Source organism: Xylocopa sonorina, chromosome 1 (genome assembly GCF_050948175.1).
Source record: "Xylocopa sonorina isolate GNS202 chromosome 1, iyXylSono1_principal, whole genome shotgun sequence".
NCBI classification, from domain to species: domain Eukaryota; kingdom Metazoa; phylum Arthropoda; class Insecta; order Hymenoptera; family Apidae; genus Xylocopa; species Xylocopa sonorina.
Window position 1 is genome coordinate 9,041,985 of NC_135193.1, and position 18,336 is coordinate 9,060,320.

The 18,336-nt window shown below is 35.8% G+C and overlaps 3 protein-coding genes across 14 annotated transcripts in view; 1 reads left to right on the top strand and 2 right to left on the bottom strand.

Moving 5' to 3' along the window:
- Unc-104 (kinesin family member unc-104) overlaps positions 1–6,080 on the top strand; it is a 30,185-nt gene extending 24,105 nt beyond the window's left edge. For 9 of the 12 annotated variants that reach the window (XM_076904795.1, XM_076904786.1, XM_076904817.1 and 6 more), the window contains 6 exons: positions 206–453; positions 598–900; positions 1,466–1,810; positions 1,889–2,025; positions 2,237–2,338; positions 2,502–6,080. In XM_076904795.1, coding sequence (XP_076760910.1) covers positions 206–453; positions 598–900; positions 1,466–1,810; positions 1,889–2,025; positions 2,237–2,338; positions 2,502–2,604 — 1,238 coding nt within the window. In that variant the 3' untranslated portion in view covers positions 2,605–6,080. The remainder of the gene's footprint in view (positions 1–205; positions 454–597; positions 901–1,465; positions 1,811–1,888; positions 2,026–2,236; positions 2,339–2,501) is intronic. The other 3 variants (XM_076904847.1, XM_076904870.1, XM_076904832.1) reach the window with 2 other exon arrangements.
- Positions 6,081–6,174: 94 nt separating this feature from the next.
- On the bottom strand, positions 6,175–11,610 carry LOC143429333 (exportin-4). The gene is made up of 12 exons (XM_076904884.1): positions 11,357–11,610; positions 10,453–10,842; positions 10,093–10,382; positions 9,539–9,947; positions 8,752–9,010; positions 8,407–8,669; positions 7,868–8,307; positions 7,511–7,791; positions 7,230–7,414; positions 6,878–7,131; positions 6,577–6,805; positions 6,175–6,492 (listed from the first exon to the last, which is right to left on the bottom strand). Exons 1-12 carry the CDS (start codon positions 11,405–11,407, stop codon positions 6,193–6,195), a joined length of 3,351 nt encoding a protein of 1,116 aa, XP_076760999.1. The 5' UTR covers positions 11,408–11,610; the 3' UTR covers positions 6,175–6,192.
- Positions 11,611–13,949: 2,339 nt separating this feature from the next.
- On the bottom strand, positions 13,950–16,651 carry LOC143426734 (cytochrome P450 4C1-like). Its single transcript, XM_076900357.1, has 12 exons — positions 16,423–16,651; positions 16,220–16,329; positions 15,894–15,984; positions 15,620–15,805; positions 15,447–15,540; positions 15,268–15,370; positions 15,090–15,192; positions 14,898–15,004; positions 14,754–14,822; positions 14,506–14,674; positions 14,211–14,390; positions 13,950–14,123 (listed from the first exon to the last, which is right to left on the bottom strand). Exons 1-12 carry the CDS (start codon positions 16,574–16,576, stop codon positions 13,954–13,956), a joined length of 1,536 nt encoding a protein of 511 aa, XP_076756472.1. The 5' UTR covers positions 16,577–16,651; the 3' UTR covers positions 13,950–13,953.
- Between the last annotated feature and the right edge of the window lie 1,685 nt (positions 16,652–18,336).

Here is an 18,336-nt window from a genome sequence, read left to right on the forward strand (position 1 = left end):
TATAATATTCGGAATAATGACTATTATATCGTGATATTATATTGAATTGATGATTTTCTGCGTTACATTTTTAAGAATAAAAATAGACGAGCAAACTTTTCAAATTAGTTCGAATCAAAAGTACATGTAAACTACATACTTTCTTTTTAACTTTTCCCTTTTTCTTCATTCGGTACCTACCCCACCTTCGCAAATTGTTTTCCAGGGGTACAGAGGCGACAACGTCGAGTATTAGACACCAGCTCAACGTACGTTAGAGGTGAAGAGAATCTTCATGGATGGAGACCTCGAGGAGATAGTTTAATATTCGATCATCAATGGGAGTTGGAAAAATTAACGAGATTGGAGGAAGTAGAACGAGTGCGACATACGTTGTTGCTACGAGAGAAGCTAGGAATCGACAAAGTTTCATTCTGCAATAAATTGTCCCACGATTTCACGAAAAGCGAAAAGGTAAAATTATTTTATATTTGGTGTTCGAATTATAGTTCCACTCAACTTGCTTGCATATACAATTCCCATGCGAAATAAAAATATTTCATTAAAAATCAAATAAACGAGTGCTCATAATGGAAAGTTATTATTTTTTCAATACAGGAGGTTTGCAATATGATGGCAAAAGCGACGAACGAACCACACGCTAGTCCAGTGAAACTAAAACGTTCAACGAGTAAAGACGTCTACGAGCCTTGGGAAATGACCGAGAGAGAAAGAGAATTAGCCACAAAGTATATAAAACTTATCCAAGGTCGAATCCCAAGCAAAGAACCCATTCTATTATCCGACGTTTCACCTGGTGAAGACACTATGACCGACATGTCGGCATCCATGCTGTCTTCGGTGATATCGTCCTCGTCCCAAGAGTCAGTATACGAGAGAGCTAGTGATTACTTAGAGCAGGTAACCCTCCCCGCATGCCTGAGTGCTCCTGCTAGTAGCGGTTGTCCACGCTTCGTCGCATCATCGTACTTTAACTTAATTATGGCAAAAATAGACAATTTCTTTATCGAGATTCAAAGAACAAACGATACTCCCTTTCTTCATTCACGTACACACCACTACGTACATAAATCAATGCTAGTAAATTTGAAATATTAAATTATATTATGGATACTACGTGTTTATTCTCGAGTATGGTCATTTTTATTCGGTAAACTCCAGAGAATAAAAATCTTAACAATGACGAGTGAAGATAGCGAGAATTCGATTCAATTTGAAGATCGACTTGTCTCTTCCATAATTATAAGCTTGCAACGATCTCAATTTTAATCTGTGACATAAATTGATAATTCAATTTCCGTTCATTTTCGTGAACGATCCAACAATCGTTTGTCACGCAAAGTTGGGAGTAGATTCGCTGTAAGTGAAAGTCGCGCTTCTTAGCGCAACCAGCTTTTAAGAATCGCTTTCTGTCTACCTTGAAACATATCGATTGATCACGACTCGAAATGCTTTCGAGTTAAAGACAACCGCCAGTATGATTGGACACACGGTCAGGGTGATGCTGGAGTGTTACTTGCAGGCTGCTGGTATAATAGTATGGACCAGGTCTAAGTCGTGCATCCTTAGGTTAAGTTCACCGGAAAGGGCTAGACTGCAGGAACTGCAGGAGAGCATATTGGCTAGCGAATCTGCTAATCAAACTTGTACCATCGCGCCAGCCCCGTTAGGTTCCTCCTCCCCATCGAAAGAGAATTTGGTACTCTACGTGCCGGAAGTCGAGGAGATCCGCATTAGTCCAGTTATCGCTAGAAAAGGATATCTGAACGTTCTCGAACACAAGACTAACGGTTGGAAGAAGCGTTGGGTGGTACGTACATGTCGAGTAGGATGTACAATTATTTGCGTTTTAGAATGGATCCTTATTTGGAACATTATTGTTCCCTAGGCTGTACGACGACCGTATGTTCTAATCTTTAGAGAGGAAAAGGACCCAGTGGAGAGGGCACTCATCAATTTAGCTACTGCACAAGTTGAATATTCGGAGGATCAATTGGCTATGGTGAAAGTACCAAATACTTTCAGGTGAATTATTAAGTGTAAAAATGTGTATTCTTATAGTTTATATTTTTCTAAAAAGTAAATTCATCGCACTCGCAAACAAGAGAGATGTTTTTATATTATAGAGAGAAAAGTGGAACGAGGGTGTTTTCCAAGTTTAGTCTGTGTAGCATTAGTTTATGGCAATCACAGAGATTCAGATTTCTTTTTGTTTATCGATACTATCTTCTTTCAGTGTCGTTACAAAACATCGAGGATATCTCCTACAGACTTTGGGAGACAAAGAGGTTTATGACTGGCTGTATGCTATTAATCCTCTTCTTGCTGGACAAATCAGGTAAGCTGGTAATCCCGAGTCTTTCCAACCTGGCAAGCTTACGAAACTATTCAAGATCTCTCACTTGGAGGATTTTAACCAAATTTTGCTACAGTGGAGAATCGAAAATGAATTTAAGAAGAGAAATGATTATTAATATGATATATTTAACAACTGTTTACAGATCGAAATTAGCGCGCAAAGGACCGACGGCCACGAATCTGAATAATACGGCGCCTATTGGTCTAACCCCGTTAATAGAGCAACAATCGAACCAAAACAAGTGAGTGGCCGACACTTTGGCCGAGGTAACGAGCGTCATTGCGAAAGCCTCCGAGAAGATGCTATGCTGGTCGCACTCGGCCTTCCAGTCCCATGATCTCTGTAGCTTTCGATTTTCGGTAGTCTTCGATTATTAAAAATGTCACGAAAAAGAAACGTACTTATATATCGATTGGCTACCAGCTTCGACAGCCACCGATTAATATCTCGCGATCTGACTTTAATATCTGACATTGAAATTAATCGTCAGTCTTTTTACTGCTGACGATCGAGTAAGCAAGTGAATAGAGAAAAGACGATATTTATAAACGCGGAGGCATATTCCTCCTCTTGATGAAGAGAACGGAGAAAAAAAAAGGAGAACTTATGATTAACCGTGTTCGAATTGTATTGAAATGATTACTTTCGAAATCGCAGACTCTTCTTCCCTAGTCTCTCCGTTCCGTTTCGCGACGATGAAACGGTACTCAACGATGACGAGACTGTCTCTGCACGAGTTCGCGATAAATCTCTTAACATATATTCGAATTTTACGATATTAGTCGGTCGTACGAAGCGGTTCATTTTTAAGCGCGGAAATGCATACAAGCGAAAAGGAATGCATTTATGCCTAAATAAAAACATTCCTAAGACGATCATAGAAAACAAGAAAAGAGAATACACAATTGTATGAAGTATATTCATTAAATGGAACATGTGATGCGACAAGAAGAATAAGAAAGCGAGGGAGAGAACAAGAAAGAAGGTAGGAACGACGTAGCAAGATTACAAATTCATGCATATTTATGTCTGGAAGAGAAAGAGAAAGGGAGAGAAAGAGGGCGTGAAAGAGAGAGGAAAGGCGTAATAGGAAGAGATATTCTGCACCATGACAAGGTACGAATATGGATTGTTTTGAACGAATTTTACACGATAATCGTTGAATAATTAATTGTTAGCAATTCGTTTGTATAATTATGTTTATCTATTGCGACTGTCATCGAGATAATCGATTTTCATCTTGTTTCGTGTCGTCGTATCACATTCTTAAGCCTGAGGATCCAAATGCATAAAAAATTGTAAGCATAGCGTGATATTATACGTCTCAAATAACGAATACTTTGCTCGTAGAACATAGAAGAACATTGAGACTTTAACTCGAATTTCCATTCTCATTACGTAGATCAGTATTCAAGCAAAAGAATCGTGGGAAACGTTTTCCTGCCTCGGGCGAGGAAAGTTCTTGGCATCGTTAACACGAATGATTTACAGTATTATTTAGATAACAGATACAATCAGATACAACAGATTATTTTCTTCTAATTTACGATTAGTACAAATATTCATTAAAATGTGTATTACATGCTTTACGTCAGTGTTGATTTCCGCAAAATCCTACGATAGTTTTTAAGAGTTTTTTTGTATTTCATTTGAACGGCATTCCAATCTTTCTACCGCGTGTAACCGAGATCTTAGAAAAACGATCATAAAAATGGTTGCCTGAATAGTTTGACGAAAATATTTGTAAACCTGTAATACTACAAGGTGGATTATTTTTCGGTCATTTATACGCGGTGGCCTACGCGAATCTATGCCCCCGCTTCTGTTATCGTCTTTGGTTACTAATTGTTGTAGATTCTAAATAGTTTTATTTTGTTAACGACGACACACGTATCGAAGAGGAAGAGGAAGAAGAAAAAGAAGATGAAGAAGCCTTAATCAGACAAGTCGTACGCACTCGTCACTTTTTAACCCTTTGAAGCAAAAGATAGCGAATCCTCTTTATTTCCCTTTTTAAATAAGTGAAACTTGACTGTTTGATGCAGACTGTTGCGTTGATTCTTTCTTACCAATTTTGTAACACTAACAAGTGTATGATTAGCTGATGAGAAATGATCTACTTATTTAAATAATCATTTCTGACTGGACAGATGCTAGCTACCGTTCATGTTAGTATCATGAAATTGGCTAGAAACAACACAATGGTCTGTGTCTTTGTACATATTTATGTTACTATAATTATTTAAGTTATTCCGATTAATTTATGTTAAATTTCTATAATCACGTAATAGTAGTCCAATTGTAATTATAGTTCGAGGGATGACGAACAGAAGGAGTGCAATATCGATTAACTTTTAAATCCAAATAATCTTTCATCTTTCAGATTGTACGAAAAATAGCGTGCAATATCGAATTTTTTTTATCGGAAATAACATTTAGTATCGCTAAATTGTTATTTACGTTCAATAATGTGTCGAATATATTCTAAATCTTATATAAATTGAAAAACGGTAGAACCCATGTAACATAAGTGTAAGAGGTAAAAATAAGAGATGTAATATTCCTAATATAAACTGTTGAAAGCAAGCACATTAATAATCTGAACGGAAGGATGCAAGAGTTGTATTCTCGGTGTATTGATATTTTCTAAGATGTTCATTGTATATCTACAGTAAACTGTACTTTTAACGGACTTAGAATTAAAATGAGGATTTACGAAATGCGCTTTTACACAAAAAAACAAAAGTAATCCATGCATAATTAGTGTATTCATTCACATTTACTTTTGTTCTTTTTTTTTTTCTTAACGTTAAGAGAAACTTCTATAAAATGTACAAGAACATAATACTTAGACGTACGCATCATGTATTTATGAATATCACGACACATACTATTTACATTTTAATCATGTTATTTGTGCATAACTTATTTGTTACACGATGTATGACAAACTCAACTCTCTGCGAATAAGTAAAACGAAGCATGGAAGATATTGCTTCAGGGGGTTAAAAGCATAATGTATTACTACTTAAAAAGAGAATGCAGTAAATGAACCTTAAGAATTATGAAATTATACGAGAAGTAATCGAGTATTAAAGAGATTTAAAAAATGGACAAGGATAGAAAAAGGCGGAGTTAAAAAGCACGTTGACAGATAGAAATGCAAGGACGCCGTCGTTAACGTTAATGAACATTGTTGTTATTAGAAGTCGAAATACGGAATTAAAGAAAGACAAGAGCGAGAAAAATGGAGGAATTAAAAAGGAGAGAATGGAGAAGCGCGTGTGCGCGTGAGAAAGAGGGAGAGAAAGAGAGAATGAGTGCGAAAGAAATAATACGGAAGAACATGTTTGCTTATATATATATATATATAAATATATATATATACATTATACAGATAAAGTATATTATATATAAATAAATTTAATATTAACATAAGCATTTTGTCAAATGTCGATGATCATCAAAAGACATACGAAGAAAGGCCAACGATGATTCGTTGATCTGTACCAAGTATGTAAGTTCATGTACTTGTTTGTAAGGTAACTAAAAACTCTATTGCGAAAACGTTTTCGTTTTTGATCGTTTGCTATGAAAAAAACATGCATCGATGCTGTATCTTGTGTATTTATTATTATTATTATAATTACTCAATTTTCGCTAGACTCACTGTAAGTGGTAACGTGTAATAAATCGGTCAATAAAAAGCTTACGTGCTTAAGACACTTCTTTTATGACACACCTGTATTTTAAGTTTAATGAATTAAGAATAAAATTCACGTCTTTTCTTAGAAGGTGAACGAAAAAACGATACAAAGTACTACTTAATTTAGTTATTTAACCATTAAAAAACCCTGTACATTAGAAATAAATTCATCAAAAGAAACTGTGAATACCCTATTCACAATATGAACAGAATTTTTGATATCGTGTGAATGTATATCTTGAATTAATTTCGCAAAAGCATTGGTTAATCTTTGTACAGTATGTTGATCTGATTGAGTGGACAAAATGTTTTGTACAATCCTGTTGTATTCGTCTCGATAACAATGTATCAAGTAACAAATTGGTATACCCACGTTCGATATAAAGTCCGAGCCAACTTGTTCCGTCAGAATAACAGTGATCAATAACTAAAAAAAAAAAAGGCAATATCAATTAAAATAAGATCATATGATTTATTTAATTAATAACGCTGCTTCGGAGCAACAACTTACATTTAAAAATGGTGCCATTATTTGAGTCTGCGGACGGCCGTCTTGCATACTTTCGAAAATTTGTCTCGTTAAAACATGGATTATGTTACAACATAACATAGACACCTCATGACCAAATGAAAGCAAACCAAATTCTATCGAGGCTAAGAGCGGCTGTAATAGTTCAGGTGATAAGTTGAATACTTTTCGGGTATAAAGTTTACAAAGGGACTCTATCATTTGAAAGTACCTGCGAAAATATATTTTTTCACTTAATTCGTGGAATTTCAAACAATATCTAATGAGAAATACGAATGCTTACTGTAAACAGAAGGTTGGAAATTTTAATAAATCGATTGTCACCATAGGCATGATTATAGTCAAACCGTGTAAAAAGACCGTCTCATCTTGGAATACTGCCTCCCATAAAAGGTTGGTTAACAGCTTCATCAGTAACAGGATGTCCTGATAACTATCATCTTCTGCGGTTGAATCTATAGTTAATCGATTGGCCCTACAACGTCTGTAATTTTGTATTGCATTTAAATATATATCAGACATCTGTGCGGCTTCTGTCTAAAAGGATAAGCGAATTTGAAATTTCAACAGCAACCAACATTAATTATCATGACAATTAAACGACCGCTACACTAAAGCGACCAAATTAATCTTGCCTGTACAAAATTACGAAGCACCGGTTCCGGACCTTTCACGCATTCAAAGAGTAATTCTAATGTTAGTTGTATTATTTCCTCATAATTATGGTATAAAGATATTAAATTTGGCACCTCTCGCAATACCGGTTGTATATATCGATACAGCGATCTCAATTCCAACATGTGTGCACCTTGTACTATTCCTTATAACATAAACCGTACGTCAGTATACAAATAACATTTCAATATTAGCAATATAATTAAAACAGTAAAAAACGGGAAGATTAAAAGTTACTGACCGATATAACAGTCTAAAATATCTGAAACTTGCATTTTAATGTCTTCTTGTTGATAATATCGTAAGAACTTTTCATTACAAGTAACTTGCTTAAATCTATCTAGCAATGGTTGCAAAGTCTGCATCCAGTATGATTGATCTATCTCATTTTCAACACCAACCGCAGCTCGAACTACTGTTTGCATTAGCCCCCTTTTGACTATTTGTGGAAAATCATGCTGTCCTTTTGTAGCTAAATTTATTATACATCTGAATCGCTCAGATTTCAATACGTAACTGGCTCTGAACACAATATTACATATAAAATTAAAATGTGTACAAAAGAAAATTTAATGAGATTCTATAATCTTATACTTACTTTTTTTTTGTACTAACAAGTGATCTTAACAATTGTATAGTTTCATCCATTACTTCAGGTTCACTCTTGTAAGCATTAATATTGCATTCTATTTTCTCTAACAGAAAATTTATAAACCACGATGCTCCAGGCGTATCTTCCCCGAAACAGTGCGCATACGTGAGAGACGGTTTGGAAGAATCAGGTTTTGTCGACAGAAAATATTTGAAGGACCATTGACGTAAAAACCAAATTAGGGTACAGCTTAATTCAGGGCTTAGTATGCTATGCGGTAGAACAGACATAGTAGTTTTCTCTATCGCACACAGACGAAAAATGTCTGCGACTAAACGGATGACATGACCCACTGACTCGATAGCGATATCGGTAGGCGACGAAACATTTTCTGACGATGCTAAAAATTGTAATGTAAGATCCATGTCAACCTTTCCTTCTCGTACCTAAAAAATTCGTCAGTCCGTATAGGAATATATTGGTTCAGTATTTGATGTTCATTTAAAATTCAGTTCATCATATTACACGTATTGCCATTTACGTACCTGTTCTCCGTCATATTCCTTTATTTCATGAGGTGCAAAGGGAAGTTCATTATCCGATACTGAACAAAGTATATGACCTATCATAAGAACTAGCCAATGTATATCTTCATATAATCTAAGTATAGAATCGTTTTTCATTGTATTTAATGATTTCATCTGTTCCATCGATTTATTTAAGTTTTCACGTAATTGAGAGGTACGATTTTCAATTAATTGTGCCAATAATGGGAGGGTATAACTTGGTACCAATCTACCAAAAGTTGCTAAAATGAGAAACACAGTTTAGATGTAGTACGTACTTGTATAGTACGTACTTGTAAGGCATGGACAATTATTAAAATTTACCAATTACTACTAAATCGTGCTTAAATTTGACCCTATCTTTGTCTTCATTATCCGGTTCTTCTTTTTCAAGGTCACTATCTTCAATACTTCTTATACCTTCAGGAGGTGACAAATGACATTGAAGGTATATATTAAATATTTCCATAGAAGCTTGCTTAAGAATTTCAAGAGAGAATGGATACTCCACAAATAAAATGTCTGTCCATGCATGAAATAAAGTATATAGAGCTTCTGTGTATAAACATTCACCTCCGCTTAACTGCAATATATAAAAAAATGTTATTAGTAGTCATATAGTTATTAACCCTTTCGCTTCGAAGGGCTTATACAGGGTGAAGTATTTAAATCGGAATACCTAATAAATCTGTTATTTATAACTGTATGAAAAATTTTTTGAAGGGCACAACAATAAAAAAAAAGTTTCTTCTTGCTTGACCGATTTTAACAAAATGATCGATCAACCTGTATACGCCCTCGAAAAGTGAACGCCATATTACACCTTTCTTCGTATTTTGCATATAAGTATTCGTTGTGTTAACCGAGTATTAAATAACACTGGTATGCCTTAGATACTTGACTACCATGACTTCAGCAGAAAGTTTATAAAACAGAAAATGCAAACATGTGCAAACATCGCAAGCGACAAGCGCTGGAGCTCTTCGTATGTCTGCGTCTCGTTCTGTCCATAGCGGGCACTTGTTTTTTGCTAACTCGCCAAGGCGTGAAAGGGTTAATTCCTTTTGTTATGGAAACAAATGATTTTTGCACAATACGTAATGTAACTTACTGATTCTTCATGTATCGAATTCTGCAAAAATATGCAAGTCAATCGCCACAATTGTTCCAAAAATGTGTTCAACATAACTTCTGGCAAAGAGCGAAAAGTCCCGCAATTAAGAAGGTTCCACATAATATCAGCAATGCTACTTGCTTCTTCGTCGATAACATCAATGCTTGTAATAAAGTTTAAAAACTTTTGCGTATAATTAGTAAGATACTGCAGCTCCATGTCTTTGGGTACGTTACTCAGATGTACCATTTGAATCAAACAAGTTCTTACATGATGAGCTAATTGCGGATTTGCTCGTATTTTCCAATACAATGCAAACATTGATTCCAATACAGCTGGAACTAGTATTATATCTTGCCAATCCTTATCTAGCTGTAACGGTGGACATTTACCAGTTTCCAACATGGTATTAGCTACCAGCATGAATCGTATAGTGGAATTAAGGAATTCAAAGTTAGAATTTAAGGTTGAAGATATTTAGAAAGGTCTGGATAGAATTTTCTTCGACAAAGTCGAAAAGAATAAGCTAGAAATATAGAATTTCATTTCATTTTTGTGCAAAAAGGATATCTTTACGTGTATTAATAAACGACCATGTAAATATATTCTCTAAAATTGGCAGTAAATGTTTTAGAAATAGTACGCTATTTTCCTGTAAATCTTGTTTAATTAGCTCATCTATCACCCGAATGCAAAATTTAAAAATTCTTTTCAAATCAACAGCTTGAAATGCTCTTTTTTCCTTGAAGTGTGTTTCGTATGTTAAATCTACATTTGTAGACTTGAAATTGATTACGTATTCTTGTATTACAGCAGAAATAAGATTGCATCCCACGATTTTCTGGAAGCATTAAAGAATGTTACAATACTTAACATTATAATATATTGCAGATTTAATTAATCTTATTTACTTTTGGCAAATCACCAGTCATTATTAGACTTTCAACTTCTCCTAATATGTGCTGTCGTGCTTCCCCAGAGTCGTTGACGCTTCCTCTCTTTATTATAATAGCAATAACTTGCAATATACATCCTTTAACGTACGGCGGCAAGTTTGATTTGTTTATAACGTAACGCAGTAGGTAGTCCCTTAACGAAGAGGTATCTGTCTGTGATAATGATGGCCATTCTCGTATCACTGCTATTTTTATTAAGCCGACCGATTCGAAAAGAATATAGTCATTTGTATTGGTTTCCAAAATTTGCCTGCAGAGCTCATAAGGGTTTTTAAGTTTCCGAAAATTTAGAAAAACTTCCTCTGCCGAACGTCGTTGCTCTGTGGAAACTAAATTTGGTGGTGCCTAGAAAAGTGATGTAATTGTTAATGTAAATGTTGGCGTAAAACTACACTTAATACAATTAGTAATACTAGAAAGGTACAAATAAATAGATATTTCGCACGTATCTAGAGATATTAACGTTTTTTGATATACGTATTACAAACAGCAGTGAAGGATGTACTTGAATATTTCAAATATGAATAAAGTCTATTAATAGTCACATGTATTATTAAAATATCTATGAAAACATCTTTATTCGTTTGTGATATGTTAATTTCAGATTAATTTAATTTCAATTGTATATATTATGCGACAAAGTACGTGTACAAAATATTACAGAAATGGAATAAACTGTCTTTCGATTACGATAACGCTATAAACACCGGTATTACAATATTTCAAACGTAACAATAAATCAGTTGCATTTCAAGTATTTTTCTGTGTTAAATTGGAAAGAGAATAATCATCAATAAAATGGAATAAATATATTTATTTATAACCTTCGCGAATGGTGGTTCAACCAACGTGAACTTACCAAAATTACTTGCGCAGCATTTTCTAATTCGTTCAATAATTGTTCAGCCATTTGTTTACAAATGGTATTTAAATATTTTCAGTGTTAAAATGTCTGTAAACAATTTCATGTAAGAACGTTTCGTTACGATCTAAGCGCAGAAACAATAGTTTCCGAGATATACAGAATTATCCGCACATTGGAACCGGCGCTTGCTGGAGCCCATGTGGATTAACCACCGCATAATCGTACATTGTATCACTCTCTACGAAGCGCTGTTGAATGAAATGTGAACATTAACTTGTCTAAGTCAGAACAAAGTATATTAGCATAAGCATAGACGTGGTACACGAGAAACAAAATGCATTTCTGTGTCCAACGACTCAGCAGCCTTCAACCTCTTGTATCGTTTCAGTCACTCGCGATATTACCGATTTAGTAAATGGAATGGTTAAGATCAAAACTAAACACGATAGCCGTAGTTGTAGTATTTTTTGAAATTATGTTATTCCTCTGTGGCGCCGTCTCTCCAAAAAAGTGTTCTAGTAGTACTTTGTTTTGCTGTCGATAACGGTGTGCGAACAGTTTGACCACTTTTCGAAAAGATGGCGAAAAGTGCTTAACTAAAAATAAGAAGCGCGATCGAAGTATATATATTTTACGATACGTTTCATTGTTCGGATACTAATTCTAATTGGTAGATATAATTTTGTAGAGCGAGAGCGTAGTTTCGATTCACGCAATGTTAACATGCAAATAATCATACAGGGTGATTCACTACTCGTGTGACAAATTTGTACAGCTGATATTACACCTCAAAAGTAACAAAAAAGTTCATATAAACCTAGATCCGAGTTGCAAAAATGGCAGAGGAAATTGGGACTTTTGTTTTTTTCAGAGAAACACCAGTTTCACTGATATTATCCATTGCATCTTCCAAATCGTAAGTCTAATAAATTTATAGAGATAATATTAGAGTAATAAAAGTTTAAATCTATCTTAGGAGGCAAAATTTGTTAATTACGAAAACTTTGATCTCCTATTTAACTAATTATTCTTAAACCTGGAGGGCAGCAAATTTCACAAATACTTCTTTATTCTAATACTCTCTCACCTTAATTATAGAATTTTAAGAGTATGATAAATGATATCTCCCGCTTTAGAGGTAAGAGAGAGAAAGATATATATAAAAAGCTAGAGGAAAGAGCGCCATCTCTGTGAAAAGAACTGAAATTAATTCTCGACTAGTTTCAGGGTTTCTCTAAGAGATGGCGCTAGTAGTTTCAGTAGTTCACTTCGCTGTCGATAATGATGTGCGACCAGTTTGAGCACTTTTTACAGAGATGGCGCCAGGGGTTCGCGAGTGAGGTCCATCGCATCTGTCTCACTCTTTCTTATGGCTTTCTTATATATACATGCTACTCTAATTAATTATCAGCAGCTTAAATTTGCATTAAAAATGTTAGAATCGATCGATTACATGCCATTATAATATAAGAATCGTTCTAGAAACAAGTGGGATCATCTGCGAAGATGACGCATATCTACAGGTACCTAGAGCTTAAATATTGCATTCCGTGCAAAGCTTCGATTGCCATTTAAATGTGATACTGGAAGTAAGTCTGGAGGAAACAAAATTCGGTTTATGAAGGAAGAGGCCACGCAGGATTTATCTCTTCCTCCTAACATTTTCTTTCAAGAATTTATCCGATAATTTCTTATACTTATAACATGAAGGTAATTAAAAATTATATATATATTCAATTTAATCGTATTAATTAAGAGATTTCTTAAGAAAATCCGAATCATTAGAAACCAGTTCTAGGGTACTTATTATGTCGTACAGTATAATTGTTAAATTTGAGCATTGATATCGAGGTCGGATGATCGATCGAGGCACGAGTTTCTTTTTCTGCACGAAGAAGCTTGCTGTTAAAGGATGGACACTGACTCCGAAAGTGTTGTCTCTCAGCACGATAAAAAGTATACACGGAATGACGAACATATCGGAAATGTTATGGACGCAACAGATGTCTGCTTTAATAAGCTAGCTTTGAACTTTACATAACTCCTATTGAACTTCATACTGCATCATTATCAGCGTTTTGAGATAATGAATTTAATCACTTGACTAGTACATAATTAATCTAATTATAGAAAAATGCCTTACGCTCGGGAATATAGATAAACTCCCTAGTGGGTAATTATCTCTTTCTTAAGTCTGTCTGTAAGTATTGTATAACAACTATTCATCTGCGACGATAAAAAAATAACGTAAATTGCATTAATGAGTTAAGGTCATTTGTTTAATCATAACAGTGGATACACGTGTCGTTAAATACATATGTTGCTCTGATTGAGTCACTATAATGCCGTTTTTCTTGTTTTCTCGTAAGGAATTTTTATGGATACGTTGAGCTTCGATTGTGTCACTATGATGCCTAGAAATATTCTAACGCAGTTCTTCGATACTACCAGCTACTTCTCCCTGCGCAGATATCGAATAAAATATCAGTCGGGTGTACTGTCTCGCTGCTCACCCTTCGAATATTACGATTTCATTGTACAACAGAACGAAACTAAATGCGTATAGGTACCAATCAAGTCTGCCTCGAGCGTCAATTCGCGGTCTCGAGAGGGATAAATTTCGTTCGGATCGGATGCAACGGTCGTAGTACCAAGTCCAGATTTATGGAGACATCCTTGAGATAGTCCACAGGCTCGAAGGTGAAATTGCTCAAGAGGTGTGCCAGCGTCGATTTCAATTCAAGCATCGCAAACTTTTGCCCTACAAATAAATCGACCGATCTCGTGGGTGTAAAGCTTATTAGGAACTATATCGGCAAGATTATCAATGAACAAAAATTCTGGTTACCTATACAGTTTCTTGGGCCAGCGCTGAAGGGTACGTATGAATACGGATGTCGTCCATGGGCATTCTCGGGTAAAAATCTGTCCGGATCGAAGACGTTCGGATTCGGCCAGTATCGTGGATCTCTGTGAGTGTCGTATATGTGTATGTTGACCATCGTTTTTACAGGTATCAGGTATTTATCTGAAAACGGTCGAAGGAATGGAAACTTAGTTTTAAACTAATTTTCGATTATTCTCGAACTGAAAATAGAAGGGAACGATACTATTTAAGGTAAAATTAAACTATCGATTCGTACGTAATTTAATTTCCTTCTCCGTTTTGCGAGCTATAAAAGGCACGCTTGGATAAAGTCTAAGGGACTCCTTGATGCATCTCTCGAGATACGGCAAACATTGAAGAGCGGACGGAGTCAATTTTCCTCCGTTCGCTTCCAACACGGAAATTACTTCAGCTCTAACATGGCTCTAAAAAACGAGAAGCGCACGTTGTGTATTGTTACGATGAAAGATCCAATTCATATGAAAGATCGAAACGTATGACCACCTGAATCTCCGGATGTTCGGCGAGAAGCATTATAGTGAAAGCGATGGCCGTCGTTGTAGTGTCGTGGCCCTGTAATTAAAAATATATGTTCATGTTCTCGCTTAATCGATTTTATTTAAAGAACAGAATTAGGCGATAGCGAACCCTGAACATAAACGTATCGACTTCTTCTCTAATGCCCTCTTCGTCTATCTGATTAGATCGATGGGCTGCGATCAGTAGATCGAGCATGGCAAGCCGTTTTTTACGAACTGCACAAAATTAATATTATGATCACTGTTTTATCTAAGAATGCTGAAGGGAATATTTCATTTCTTTTCTTTTTACATCACGTACTTTGAAGTCCGTCGTCAACGCACTTCTTACTAGGGTTATCGTTAAAACCAGTCAAGTATCGGTCATTGGTTTGATCGTGATATTGTTTTCGTTCTTGGATAATCTGTAACATGTGTAATGAATTTTTACAGGCAAACATTTTTTACGATTGCGAGTAAGATAAGTATTGCGCTCTCACCTTCTCCGTGAACCCGTGTAATATTTTAAGTAGTCTGGCCTGTTGCCATCCGTAAGGGGTAAGATTGAAGATGAAATCGTAGTAGAACCATGGCCTCAGAAGTCTGTAAAGTAATATTAAAATTAACATTATATATATATAGACGATGATGTAAAAATAATCGAACAGAAATTATTCACCTAAATGCCATTAGATGACCCACGGTAAACACAGCGTTGCGATATTTGTGCTGAAATTCTCCCTTATCCTTTAGTGAAATTCCCATTGCGGTCTCTATAAATATTATTATCAAGTTAAATGGGATATCGATAGAAAAGTTCTCGGTATAATCGTAAGGTATCTCCTAGTTTACCGCATATGACGTTCAAAGTATGCTCGCTAATTAAAGGCAACAAATCGAGGACAAGGGGTCTTCCTTCGCTTTTTAACTTCTTAATCAACTGATCCCCTTCTTCCAGGATGATGTCTGTAAACTGTTGCAACACGTTGAAATGAAACGCCGGAGTTAGTATTTTCCTACGGATTTGCCATTTGCGACCTGGAAAATATCAACGGATAATAGGAGCTTGCTCGTGATCGTGCACGAGGATGCACGATAGGATCCATCTCGGTGATTAAGACGATACCTGAGCTGGTAAGGAGGCCAGTGCCGAACCACGGTTGGAGGAATTTGTACAATATACTTTTCTGGGTGAATGTAGGATTTCCAAGGATCGTCTATGCACGGTAAATGATATTCAAATGTATGAAAAACTGAAAAATGATCAATGGTAGAATCGACGGCTAAGCAATCCGTCGGATCGAACACAAATTGAATAATAATAAATATTCCAGCACACCTCTACGTATTGCTTAGCCAATTGACGGCTGGAATTCTACCATGATCGTTTCGTAATTATATCAAAGTAAAGTTAATCAGAAAGGATTAGAGCTGGAAAGAGATATTATGAACCTCGATATCATCTGGATGATTGATATTGAGATAGGGCATCGTGAAACTCCAAACCTTGTAGATCGGATAATACTGCTTGCCCATTTCTCTGATGAGCTTCCAAACGTTCTCTAAAGCGATAAGAATAAATCAGACCTGTTGTCGTCTACATCGAATCTTGAATCGATCAATATCAGGGGAAAACAACTTTTGTTTTTCCTTACCAACCGAAATCTGGAATTTATACGTATTACCAATGATAGGCCACACCGGTGGCCCTGGTATCGAATTGATCGTCCTCCCGTATTTTCCATAATGCAATACAGTATAGTGTAAAATAATCACGAGGACCACAGAAAGTAATATCGTGGTGAACATTTCCGCAAGAGGTCGGTACTCGATGGTCTTCGAGGTATCCTCTCGATGTCTCTTCGCAGAATTGTTATCACAGAACAGCAGACGTACTGTCAACATTGAACAATTTTTATGGTTATCGTTCCTAGTCATGTAGCCATGTAATCATTTCTTTGATTTCCATTATTGTCAACTGCGAAAGTTTCTACTTTCATTGCGACACTTGTAAAAGTAGGAGCACGCACGAGATTAAGACGATTAACTTTTCTACATAATCGATAGGTCGTGATGTACCATTTCACATTTTACATAGAATTCTGCATTTCTTTTTTCTTTTTTTCTCTTCTTTTGTAAGACACGAGGAGGCAATCTTTTTATAGCAATGTTCAATGTGAATTGGCAACATTATGTAACGTTCTAACGGAGCACACTTTGTTCTTTACCTATCGGTGTTCATGAATGTTTACTCGCAAGAAAAGCAACTCGAGAATCTTACAAGGCTTCTGAAACCGTTCTGAAGCAACGATTTAAACTTCGACGCGTTTTAGACTTAAATATCGCTCATACGGCGTATAAAAATAATTTGAAATATACTCCGGATTGACGTTCATAGGAACAATAATGATAAAAATGTGTAATCCGAAATACGTTTATGTTTACCAAATTGTTAAGTGTTATCGATATATGCATACATATGCGAATCTATCTGAAAATGCAAACGTTTACGAAAAGAACGCAAGATAATTCTTATATGGTAATGGTACGGTAATCGTAAATGCGATAGGAAAGCAATAGTCGTTAATTAAACAAACAATGAAAAACACCACTTATTTATGTACCCGTGACGGATTAGCATGATATCTACACTCTAAATTGATATTTTCGCGGGCGCGTTCCGTAAATACTGTTGGGCGTTCACGATTGCGGTGTCAACTTTTATCTACTATAAAAAATGGACACGCCTAAAACGTAGCAACTGATTTAATTAAAATCGACATGAACGACGGTTCTTTGGACGTCGTGTTTCTACTATGCAATCCAAAGGGGTGTACACCGCGGAACGCTTCTTGAATTGAGCATCTTGATTCAGAGGGGGTGCAGGGGTTACGTCTGTCACGGGGTCACACGGAGTTGTATAGCTAAAGAAACAGTGTAACGCATATAACAATGTGCGCAATAGAATCGCATAACAAATTTTCACTCATCGATATACAGCTAAACATCTATGTAAACGCGTTTTACATGAAGCTGAATATGAAACAACACAAACAGGTGTTTTACTACAACGATTAGCATCGTTAAATGTATTCACCGTTCTATTAATTGCAGTATTTTTCTCAATTTGAATAGATAAAAATAATAAATATGTTACACGCTCATAACGCATAAATTATTGGATATTTTTTATTACACGTAGTTGATTGTCGGTCTTCTTACCGTACAGAATATTTCCGTAACATATCCGATCGATTTCGTTAAAATAATCATGAATATGATAGCGGATGACCGTCTGGAACCGGTGGTTATCGTAAATGGGTTTAATCGCGAATTCTGTAGACTGTGGCCCGACTGCCGCGATGTCGTCGGAAAAAAACCGGAGAAGCGGTGCCGGTGAGAAATTGTGGAAGGAACTAAGAGCGAATCGAATACGTGACTTGCACAATTGTTTTATTTCGATTCTCAGACTACCTTAAAGACATAACAGCCCGTAAACATATTCCTGTTCTATTGTTTAATATGTCCCTTGATCTTCCGAATTATACGGTATAAACAGCATCGGTATA